This window comes from Heterodontus francisci, chromosome 39, assembly GCF_036365525.1.
Source record: "Heterodontus francisci isolate sHetFra1 chromosome 39, sHetFra1.hap1, whole genome shotgun sequence".
Taxonomy (NCBI): Eukaryota; Metazoa; Chordata; class Chondrichthyes; order Heterodontiformes; family Heterodontidae; genus Heterodontus; species Heterodontus francisci.
Genome location: NC_090409.1, coordinates 15783905 through 15796973, shown reverse-complemented (window position 1 = coordinate 15796973; position 13069 = coordinate 15783905). Strand labels below are relative to the sequence as shown.

The 13069-nt window shown below is 47.0% G+C and overlaps 1 protein-coding gene across 1 annotated transcript in view; it reads left to right on the top strand.

Moving 5' to 3' along the window:
* Positions 1 to 12005, top strand: part of LOC137352811 (probable G-protein coupled receptor 139) — a 58173-nt gene extending 46168 nt beyond the window's left edge. Inside the window, exon 2 of the mRNA XM_068018667.1 lies at positions 11107 to 12005. Within this exon, the coding sequence (XP_067874768.1) occupies positions 11107 to 12005 (899 nt within the window). The remainder of the gene's footprint in view (positions 1 to 11106) is intronic.
* The last annotated feature ends 1064 nt before the right edge of the window (positions 12006 to 13069 follow it).

The window sequence follows — 13069 nt, the reverse complement described above, 5'->3', positions numbered from 1 at the left end:
CTTGGGCTAGTTGACCAATATTGACACTCTACCCAATTCGGCTGGAGATCACCATCCTGGGCTGGTTGAGCCATATTCACACTGTACCAGCACCGCATGGCGATCAGTATCCTAGACCGGTTGACCGATATTCAGACGGTACCAGTTCATCATGCCGCTCTGTATCTTAGGATGGTTGACCCATTTTCAAACCGCACCAGCTCGGGATGGCGATCTGTATCGTGCACTGGCTGGCACTTTTTCAGAATGTACCAGCTGGACATGGCGTTCAGTGTCATGGGCTGTTTGAGCCATATTCACAATGTACCAGCTCCAGATGATGATCATTGTCTTGTGCTGGTTGACACGTATTCACACAGTCGCATCTTGGTATAGCGAAAAGCGTCCTGAACTGGTTGACCCACATTCACACTGCACCTGCTTGGCATGGTGATCATGTTCTGGGCTGTTTGACCCAAATTTACACCATTCCAGCTCGGCATGGTGATCAGTATATTGGGCTGGTTGACCCATATTCACACTGTACCAGCTCGACATGGCGAAAAATATCCGGGGCTGTTCGACCCTTATTCACACTGTACCAGCACGGCATGGTTATCAGTACACTGCACCGGTTGACCCATGTTCATACTGTCCCAGTTGGGCATGCCGATCTGTATCCTAGGCTGGTTGACCCATATACACACCGCCCATACCCGGCATGGCGATCTGCATCCTGGGCTAGTTGAACCATATTCACACCGTCTCTGCTTGGCATGGTGAACTGCATCTTGGGCTAGTTGACCCATGTTCGCTCCGTACCAGCTCGACATGGCGATCACTATCCTGGGCTGCTTGACCCATGCTCACTTCATACCTTCTCGGCATGGCAAACAGCATTCTGGGCTGTTGACACATATTCAGACAGTATATGTTTGGCATGGCGATCAGCATCTTGTGCTGGTTGACCCATGTTCACACTGTATCAGTTTGGCATGGTGATCAGCATCCTGGGATAATTGATCCATATTCAGTCCATACCAGCTGTGAATGACGATCCGTATCCTCTGCTAGTTGACCCGTATTAACACTGTAGCAGCCCGGCATGGCGATCTGTATCCTGGACCGGTTTACCAATATTCACAACGTCCTACTCGGCATGGCGATCGGCACCCTCGGCTCATTGACCCATATTCACTCCATACCAGCTCGACATGGCGATCAGTATCCTGGGCTGTTTGACTCGCATTCACACTGTACCAGATTGGCATGGCGACAGTATCCTCAGTAGGATGAGCCATATTCACAGTGTCCCTACTCAGCATGGCGTTCATTATCCTGGGCTGGTTGACCCAAACATTAATTTTTCTCCTCCAGGGAGCTGTTGAATTTTTTTGCCCTACCTTTCCCCTTCAGGGAACCTTGACTTTGCCTGACAAATCTGTCCCTTGAAGCAGCCCGTTGTCCAGACACCATATTTCTTTGAAACCTTTGATTCCAAATTATTCGGCCATGACCCATTCTATGTTTGCTTCTTTTTGTGAGATGCAGGCATCACTGACTGGGCCAACGTTTAATGCCCATCCCAAATGCCCTTGAACTGAATATCTTGCTCGGCCATTTCAGAGGGAAGTTAACAATCTAACTCCATTGAAGTTGACTTTCCTCCAGTTATTTATTCTTACTATGGTTTGTTCTTTGTCCTTTCCATAGTCAGCCAAAACCTTATGATACAATAATCAATGTCCCCTAAATGTTCTCCTACTGATTATTATTCCACTTGGCCCACCTTATTCCCAAGAAACGGATCCAGCCGTGTCTCCTTTCCAATTGGACTGGAAACATACTGCTGTAGAACATTTTCCTGAGCATACTTTAGGAACTCTGGTCCCTCTCTGCCCTTTGTACCACTAATATCCCAGTCCATATTTGGATAATGAATATGCCCCATTGTAACTACTCTATAATTCGTGCATCTTTCTGTAATTGCCTTCCAAATTTGTTTCTCCACATCCTTCCCACCGGCTGGTGACCTGTAGACAACACCGGGCAATGTAACTGCATTTTTTTGTTCCTTAGCTCTAGCCAAATTGATTCTGTCCTCGACCCGCTGGGGATATCCTCTCTCTTCGGCACTGAAATTCTCTCTTTAATCATTGTCACCACCTCTCCCCCTTTTTTCCCTTTCTGATCGTTCCTGAACTCCCTGTCCCCAGGAATATTTAATACCCAGCTATGCCTTTCTTTGAGCCAGATCTCTCTTATATCCAGAACATCATATTTTCACATGGCAATCTGCGCCTGTACCTCACCAGTCTTATTAACCACAGTCCATGCATTCTCATACATGCTCAGGAAGCCTAATTTAGAATGTATTATTTTCTCCGTTACTCTGACCTTACCTAATAACTTATTATTCTCTACTCTAGTGCTTTCTATCTTTCCCAGTATTCGGTGCAACTTGGTATTCCTCTGATATTTTCTCCAAGTTCTCACACCCCTGTCTAGTTTGGTTAAACCTTCCCCAATAGCTCTAACGAATCACCCCACAAGGTAATTATTCCCAGCTCAATTCATAGAGAGATACAGCACTGAAACAGGTCCTTCAGCCCACCGAGTCTGTGGCGACCATCAACCACCCATTTATACTAATCCTACATTAATCTCATATTACCTACCACATCCCCACATTCCCTCCATCCTCCTGACACGTTCCTATACTAGGGGCAATTTACAATGGCTAATTTACCTATCAACCTGCATGTCTTTGGCTGTGGGAGGAAACCAGAGCACTCAGTGGAAACCGACGTAGTCACAGGGAGAACTTGCAAACTCCGCACAGGCAGTACCCTGAACTAAACCCGGGTCATTGGAGCTGTGCGGCTGCGGTGTTAACCACTGCGCCACTGTGCCACCCAGCTGCAATCATCCGGCCTGTACAGATTCAACATTCACCAGAACTGGTCCCAGTGTCCCAGCAATGTAAAGCCCTCCCTCCTGTACTATCTTTCCAGCCATGCATTGCTATTTAATTACTTGTGCGGGTGCTGGTAGTAATCCGTAAATTACTGCTTTTGACGTCCTGCTTGCTAATTTCTTACTGATCCCGCTGAATTCTGACTGCAGGACCACCTCCTTCTTTCTGCCTATGTCATTCGTACCGATGTGAACCATGACTGCTGGCTGTTCACCCTCCACCTTCAAGATGCTCTGCAACCACACAGTGTTATCCTTGATCCTGACACCAGGGAGGCAACACACCATCCTGGATACACATCTGCGGCCTCAGAAACCCTTGTCTGTTCCCGTGATTATCGAATCTCCGATCACTATCAACATTCCAGTCTTCACTGTACCCCACAGTACTGCTCAGACAGGCCTGGTACCATGGCCTTGTCTCTGGTTACAGTCCCCCGATGAACCATCACTTTCCTCAGTATTGAATACTGGTTGGAGAGTGAGATGCAGGGGTCTCCTGTACTACCTGCCTGATACTTCTTGACTGTCTGGTGATCACACATTGACTCTCTCCCTGCATACACTTAAGCTGTGCGGTGACCAGATCTATAAAAGCGCTCTCCACAAATCACTCAACCTCACGTATACACCGCAGTGACTTCCATGTTCCCACCATCTGCAGCTTGTAGATCATCACAGACAACAGGATGAGCGGGAGGTAGGAGCTAAGAAGGGACATAAGGCAGGAGCATAGCATCATCCTGAATGCTCTCGGTGATGCCGTTTGCTACAACCTGTGTCACAGCCGGTCCCATGATGTGGAGAACCATCTCCTCCCTCAGTCTCAGGGGATGAAGGTATGCCCGGTCCCGCCAGTTCACTTCTGCTCCCTGTGATTATAGGCCACCTTGTCCTGTAAGAAAGAGGGCAGAATGTCAATGGTTGTGTTGCACTGTGTTTGGGTGATGTGCCTGCCAAGGCTGAATAGCTGGAGGTATGTGGAGGTAGTGAGAGGTGCATGTGAGGCTGGTACCAGTGGAAGGTGTGTGAGGGTGATGTGGAGTATGTGTTTGTCAGGTGTGAGTCCTGAGTGGTAGGGACTGCTGATGGGTGAGTGATGGGTGTGTGGTACAGTGAGCAATGTGAGAGGTTGGTGGTGTTGGGGGTAGGAGATGCCATGTGGAGATGTATTCACTGACATTGACCACCAGTGTGAGCACATTAAACTTCTTCTGACACTGCTGCCAGGTGCTCGGGGCCAGACTTTTTGCATTCACCTCCCTGGCCACCTGCTCCCATTCCCTTAGCTCTTTCTATTTCCCTTTCCCTCTTTCACACTTTCTCACTCTCACTCTCACTTCACTCTCTGTGTCCCTTCCTCATAGAATCAGAGATTGATGCAACACAGAAGGAGGCTATTCGGCCATTGTGTCAGTGCTGTCTCTTTGAAAGAGCTGTCTAATTAGTTCCTCTTCCCTCCTATTTCCCCATAATCCTGCAGCATTTTTTCCCCTTTTCAAGTATATGCTAAATTTCCTTTTGCAAGATATTATTGAATCTGCTTCCACCATGTTTTCAGGCAGTGAATTCCAGATCCCAACAACTCGCTGTGCAAGTAAATTCTCCTCATTTCACCTCTGGTTATTTGTCAATTACCTCCAATCTGTGTCTTCTTAATACTGACATTTCTGACACTGGAAAGTTTCACATTAATTACTGTATCAAAACCCTTTATGATTTTGAATTCTATATTAAATCTCCTCTTACCATTCACTGCTCTAATGAGAACAATCATAGCTATTCCAATCTCTCCACGTAACTGAATTCCCAGTTCCCTGGTACTATATGAATAAAGTTCTGCTGTTCCATGTGTACTGGGAAGTGCCACAGTGTTTTATATATATTTAACATAACTTACCAGTTTTGTTTTCCATGCCTCTATTTATAAAGCCCTGGATCTCAAATGCTTTATTAACTGCTTTGTTAACCTGTCCTGTGACCTTCAATGATTTACACATAAACTCCCCAGGTCTCTCTGTTCTTGCACTCCGTTTACAGTTGTAACATGTAACTTGTGTTGTTTCTCCACATACATCCTTCTAAAATGTATTAACTCACACATCTGCTGTGACAATTCAAATTTGAGAAGGTTGAAGACATTGTGTTCAGTCCTCGCTCCAAACATCATTCCCCAGTTACCGACTCCATCCCTCTCCCTGGCAACTCTGTGAGACTAAACCAGACTGTTCACTCCTTGGTGTCATATTTGACTCCGAGTTGACCTTCTGACCACATATACACAACTTCACTAAAACAGCATTTCTGCACCTAGAAAATGGTCGAAGGATCATTGAAAAGCATAGAATTATTATAACACAGAAAGAGGCCATTTGTCCCATTGTGTCTCTGCCAGCCAAATAACAATCCCAGCAGCTGAATCCCACCTTCCAGTATTTGGTCCGTAGCCCGGCAGATTACGGCACTTGAGGTGCATCAAGACTCCTTTAAAATGAGTCCAGGGTTTCTGCCTCAACTACCCTTTCAGACAGTGCGTTCCAGACCCCCACCACATTCTGGCTTATGTTTCTCCACATTCCCCCTCTAATATTTCTACCAATCATTTTAAATCTATTCCCCCTTGTCACTGACCGCTATTCTAAGGTGAACAGACCCTTCACCTCCACTCTATCCAGGCTGCTCAACATTTTGTACATTTCAATCAGATTTCCCCTCAGCCTTCTCTGTTCCAAGGAGAACAACTCCAGCCTATCCAATATTTCCTCATAGCTGCATTTTTGCAGTCTTGGCAACATCCTCGCAAATCTCTTCTGTACCCTTTCTGGTGCAATTACATCCATTCTGTAATGAGGTGACCAGAACTGCACACAGCACTCAAGTTGTGGCCGAACTATTGATTTATACAGTTCAAGCATAACCACCCTGCTCTTATATTCTATACCTCGGCTAATAATTGAAAGGATTTCATATGCCGGCACAGTGGCGCAGTGGTTAGCACCAAAGCCTCACAGCTCCAGCGACCCGTGTTCAATTCTGGGTACTGCCTGTGTGGAGTTTGCAAGTTCTCCTTGTGTCTGTGTGGGTTTCCTCCGGGTGCTTCGGTTTCCTCCCAGAACCAAAAGACTTGCAGGTTGATAGGTGAATTAGCCATTATAAATTGCCACTAGTATAGGTCGGTGGTAGGGGAATATAGGGACAGGTGAGGATGTGGTTCGGAATATGGGATTAGTGTAGGATTAGTATAAATGGATGGTTAATGGTTGGCACAGACTCGGTGGGCCGAAGGACCTGTTTCAGTGCTGTATCTAAAATCTAAACAAAAATGCCTTGTTAACCACCTTATCGACCTATCCTGCTACATTCAGCACTCTGTGCACATTCACTCTAAGGTCCCTCACTTCCTCTACACGTCTCAGTACTTTCCCAGTAATCATGCATTACGATGCCTTGTCTGACCTCCCAAATTGCGTCACCTCACACTTATCCAAGTTGAATTTCATTTTCCAATTTTCTGCCCATCTAACCAGACCATCAATATCTTCCTGCAGCCGGCAGCTGTCCTCCTCACTATCTACCACGTGGCCAATCTTTGTGTTGTCTGCAAAGGACTTGATCATGCACCCTACATTTACGCTGAAATTGTTAATATACACCACAAAACGCAGGCGACCCAGGACTGAGCCCTGCGAAACGCCACTGGAAGCAGCCCTCGAGTTACAAAAGCACCCATCAACAATTACCCTAAACCAAAAGCAATATACTGCGGATGCTGGAAATCTGAAATAAAAAGAAAGAAATGCTGGAACCACTCAGAAGGTATGGCAGCATCGTTGGAAAGAGAAGCAGAGTTAACGTTTCGGGTCTGTGACCCTTCTTTGGAACTGACAAATATTAGAAATGTCACAGGTTAGAAGCAAGTGAGCTGGGGGTGGGGCAAGATATAACAAAGGAGAAGGTCTAGATTGGACCAGGCCACATAGCTGACCAAGAGGTCATGGAGCAAAGGCAAAAATATGTTAATGGTGTGTTGAAAGACAAAGCATTAGTACAGATAGGGCGTTAACGACTGAAGATTGAACAGCAGCAAGTACAAACATGAAAAATACAGTGGGTAAGCAAACTGAACAAACCACGTTGAAATGAAATAAACAAAAGAAAAAAATGTTAAACATGTAAAAAAGAAAAAGGAAAAAATAACTAAAAATAAAGGTAAAATGGGGGGGGGGGGGGGGGGGCTCGTCATGCTCTGAAATTATTGAACTCAATATTCAGTCCGGCAGGCTGTAGTGTGCCTAATCGGAAAATGAGATGCTGTTCCTCGAGCTTGCGTGGATGTTCAGTGGAACACTGTAGCAATCCCAGGACAGAGATGTGAGCATGAGAGCAGGGGGGAGTGTTGAAATGGCAAGCAACCAGAAGCTCGGGGTCCTGCTTGTGGACTGAATGGAGGTGTTCCGCAAAGCGGTCACCCAGTCTGTGTTTGGTCTCCCCAATGTAGAGGAGACCACATTGTGAACAGCGAATACAGTATACTACATTGAAAGAAGTACAAGTAAATCGCTGCTTCACCTGAAAGGAGTGTTTGGGACCTGGGACAGTGAGGAGAGAGGAGGTAAATGGGCAGGTATTACACCTCCTGCGATTGCAGGGGAAGGTGCCATGGGACGGTTGAGGTGGTCGGGATAATGGAAGAGTGGACCAGGGTGTTGCAGAGGGAACGATCCCTTCGGAATCCTGACAGGGGAAGGGAGGGGAAGATGCGTTTGGTAGCGGCATCACGCTGGATGTGGCAGAAATGGTGGAGGATGATCCTCTGGATATGGAGGCTGATGGGGTGAAAAGTGAGGACAAGGGGAACCCTATCACGGTTCTGGGTGGGAGAGGAAGGAGTGAGGGTAGAGGTGCGGGAAACGGGCCGGACACGGTTGAGGGCCCTGTCGACAACAGTGGGGCAAATGCTCGGTTGAGGAAAAAGGAGGTCCACCTTGGTACAAGGTGTATCCACCATGCTACGTTTCCCTGAATCCAATGGGATTTTATTTTGTTAACCAATCTTCCCTGTGGGACCTTGTCAAAAAGCTTGCAAAACTCCACGTAGTCCACATCAATTACACTACCCTCATCGATCTTCCATGTTATTTCTTCAAAGAATTCATGCAATTTCGTCAGACACGATTTCGATCATCAGATCCCTGCTTACTATCCTTAATTAATCCATGCCTTTCTAAGTGACAGTTTATCCTATCTCTCAGAATTGATTCCAATAATTTTCCCACGATGTAATTATTTGGTATATCCCTCGGTCGCTTTTTAAACAGAGGTACAATGTTAGCAATTCTCCAATTCTCTGGCTCCACACCTGTATCCAGTGAGGACTGGAAAATGATGGTCAGACCCTCGGCTATTTTCTCTCTTGCTTCTTTGACCAACCTGGGGCATATTTCATCCAGATCTAGTTATTTATCAACTTTCAAGGCGACTAATCCCATTAATACTTCCTCTCTCCCTATGTTTATCACATCCAATAATTCACAGTCTTCCTCCTTAACTACAATATCTGCATCGTCCCCCTCTTTTGTGAAGACAGACGCAAGGTATTCATTAAGAACCATACCAATATCTTCCTCCCTTACACATAAGTTACCTTTTAGGTCTATTATGGGCCCTACTCGCCCCTTAGTTATCCACTTACATTTAATGTATTGATAAAACATCTTAGGGTTCACCTTGATTTTGCTTGCCAATGTTCTTCCATGCCCTCTCTTTGCTTTCCTAATTTCCTTTTTAATTTCACCCCTCCACTTTCTATCCTCCTTTCGGTTTTCTGTAGTATTGAGTTATCGGTGTCGGACATAAGCTTTCCTTTTCTGCCTTATCTTACCCTGTAGGCTCCTTGTCATCCGTGAAGCTGTGGATTTGGCCGTCTCGTCCTTTTATTTCTTTGTGGGAACAAGTTGACCCTGAAACTCTTGAATCTTCCCTTTGAATGCCTCCCACTGTTCTCACACGGATTTACCTTCAAGTAGCTGCTTCCAGTTCACATTCGCTAAATCACTCCTCAGTTTAGTAAAATTGGCTTTGCCCGATGTGAGAATTCTGACTCCTGTTCGATCTCTGTCCTTTTCCATAATTATGTTAAAACTGACTGAATTATGATCACTACCATCAAAATGCTCTCCCACTGCCACTCCGTCCACCTGCCCATCTTCATTTCCGAAAACTGTGCCCTCTCTTGTTGGACCTGCTACATACTGGCCAAAAAGTTTCTCCTGAATACGGGCCAAAAAGGTTCTCCATAACATCGCCTGACGTCACCCCGTCCCAGCTCCTCTGGATAAAACCCTCATTTATTCCTTCATTCCCACTAGACTTGACCATTCCAATCTCCTCCTGCTGATCTCCCACATTCTACTGTCTGTAAACTTCAGTTCATCCAAAACTCTGCTGCTGATGTGTTAACTCACACTCTCTCCCTCTCACACACGCACGTTCTCCTTCTCTCTCTCTCTCTCTCACAGACACACGCTCTCTCTCACACAGACGCTCCCTCTCTCACACACACACACAAACACTGTCTCTCTCACACAAACACAAACTCTCTCTCAGATGCACGCACAAACACAGACTCACACACTCACACACACACACACACACTCTCTCAGACACAGGCACACACACTCTCTCCCACACACACAAGCTCTCTCTCTCATGCACATATACGCTCTTTCACACACACACGCTCTCTCTATCATGCACACGCACACACACTCTCTCTCACATGCGCACAAACACTCTCTCTCTCAAACACTCTCTCTCAGACACACACACACACGCTCTCCCTCCCTCTCTCTCTCTGTCTCTCACACTCTCTCTCGCACACTCACTCTCTCCCTCTCAGACACAGACACATACGCTCTCTCTCTCCCCACACACACTGTCTCCCACACGTGCACAGCAACCCCCCTACACACACAAGCTCTCTCTCGTGACACAGGCACACACACACTCTTTCCCACACATGCACAAACTCTCTAACACACAACCACAAACATAAAACGCTCTCTCTCACTCAACACACACACATAAATCTCTCTCTCTCACTCACACGCAGACTCTCCCGCACACACACACAAGCTCTCTCTCTCACGCACACACACTCTCTTTCACACACACAAAAACTCTCTCTCACACACGCACAAGCACTCTCTCACACACACACTCTCGGACACAAGCACTCGCCAGACACTCTCACACGCACACGCGCTCTCTCTCACAACACACAAACACAACCATTCACCCTCTCTCTCTCAGAAACAGACACGCGCACACATACACACGGTGACTCCCTCTCGCACACATACACACACACGCTGTCACTCAGACGCACACACACACACTGCACACACACACGCCCACACACTCTGTCTCTCAAACACACATACTCTCACACATACCCACACACGCACATGCTATCTCTCATACACACACACAGATGCACTCTCAGACACACGCGCACACAGACACTCACACACACATCCACTCACACAAACACACGCTCTCTCTCTCTCTTACTCATACACACTCTCTCTCACTCACACACACCTGCTCTTTCTCTCTCTCACACACACTCACACACACGCTCTCTCTCACACACACACACACTCTCTCTCGCACACATACACATACACACACACACACATTTTCTCTCAGATGCAAACAGACACACACGCTCTCAAACAGATGGACACGCTCTCTCACCATCACTCACAGTCTCTCTCTCTCTCTCTCACACACACTGTCTCTCAGACACACACACAAGCTCTCTCTCAGACACACTCACACACACTCTCACACGCACGCACGCTCTCTCTCACACAGACACACACTCTCTATTTCACAGACACACACACTCTCTCTCAGACACACGCACACGCACTCAGTTCAACAATTTAAGTATCATCCTTTTATTATTTAATCTCTCCTGTCTTATACCGTATCACAGACATTCCAATTTGTTCATTCACGTCCCATCATTTCAGTACATCACTAGATACAGAAACAGATTTATAAATATCAATATGTCCTCAATCAAACTGGTAACTTTGCTCCAGTCTAATGTATAATTTCCCTCTTTATTTCCCTTCCTCACAGTTAACTTGCTGACGATTGGGATCCTGTCTCGCGGAAAGTGCGGTCTCTCCAAATGTGTCACTCGCTACCTCGTGGCCATGTCAGCGGCGGATCTACTGGTCTTTATCCTCGACCTGATATTGAGACAGATTCCCATTGTTTATTGGACACAGTTTTTGTTCCTGCAGTCCATCCCCGTGTGTAATATCCATGCCGTCCTGCTTTATGCAGCCACAGACTGTTCTGTCTGGTTCACCGTCACTTTCACCTTTGATCGATTTGTGGCCATTTGTTGCCAGAAGCTGAAAAGTAAATATTGCAGTGAGAAAACGTCGGCGGTGGTTGTGGGTACAGTGACAGTGCTCAGCTGTTTAAAGAACATCTTCTGGTATTTGATGGTAACAGGTCGGTATCAGCTGGTGAACAGCCCCTGGTTTTGTGGTATAACAGACGATGTTCTGGAATCTCGTGTCTGGACAACAATCGAGTTCCTCCACAACATTCTAACCCCAGCGCTCCCATTTCTGCTGATTCTGCTGCTCAACGCTCTCACCGTCAGACACATTTTAGTGATCAGCAGAGGACGCAGGAGACTCCGAGCTCACAGCAGTGGGGAGAGTCGCAGAGACCCCAAGATGGAGAGTCGAAGGAAATCCATCATTTTACTGTTAGTTATCTCGGGGAATTTCATCCTGTTGTGGGCCCTGTTAATGGTGTTTTCGATAGGGAGGCGAATGCAGTATTTGGAGTATCGGTCTGTTCATCTACCTGTGTTTATGCAGGAATTGGGTTTCATGCTGCAGCTCCTGAGTTGCTGCACAAACACTGCGATTTACGCCGTGACCCAGACTCTATTCAGAGAGCAGTTGAAGAATGTGCTGAAATATCCCTTTAATGCATTTGTTAAATTAATTCAATGATCAGAGGAGGAGGCGGGGCACGTCACCATGGCTACTGAACGGGGGCGGGTCCTGTCGCCATGGAGACACAACGGATGTATGGCCTGTTCCCCCGGTTATGGAGGAGTGGGGGCCGGGACAGTTTCACCAGTGACGGAGGAGTGGGGGGGGGTGGTCTGTTTCCAGGGTGATGGGAGCGGGGGGCGGTGCCTTTTCCCCGATGATGGAGGAGTGGGGGGGGCGTGGCCTGCATTCATGAAGCCGAAGGAGTAGGGGCGGCATATGTTTCCAGGCTGACGGAGTGGGGCGGGCTCTGTTTTGCAAGTGACGCAGCTGTGGGGGCGGGACTTGTTTCCCCGGTGACAGAGGAGTGGGGGTGAGGCCTGTTTCCCATAGCGACGGCAGGCGGGGGCGCGGCCTATATCCCCAGTGACGGAGGAGTGTGGGCGGAGCCTGTTTCCACAGAGACGCAGGATTGGGGGCGGGGCTTGTTTGCTGGCTATCGGAGGAGTGGGGGAGGCGCCTGTCTTCCATAGAGACTGAGAGTGGGGGCGGGGCCTGCTTCCCAAAGTGATGGGGAGTGGGACGGGGCCTGTTCCTCCGTGACGGAGAATAGGGTGAGGCCTGTTTCCATGGTGATGCAGAGTGGGGGCGGGGTTTATCTCCAAGGAGACGTGGAGTGAGTGCGGCGACTGTTTCCAGGGTGATGGGAAGCTGCAGTCAGAATCTTTCTGCATCTTTTATAATCTTCATAATCCCTTGCTAATAAAAATAACCATTATATTTATTTATTACCCTTTATAATGATTTATAAAGACTTGAAAACATTTCTACCTTTATAAACTTTATAATTATTCATAACACTTTGTAAATCTTTATTATCCTTTATGACTTTGTTTGGTTTATTACCCTTTATTTGCCTTCATTCTCATTTATAACCTGTTACATTCACTGCCCTGGACAGAAAACATCGAAAATGATCCCCGTGGATTGCTCTCATTTCAAACAGACCACAGTTCATATCATTAAAATTGCCGCAGCACATTTCGCTTAAAATGGCCGCAGTGCAGGACACATCAAACAGC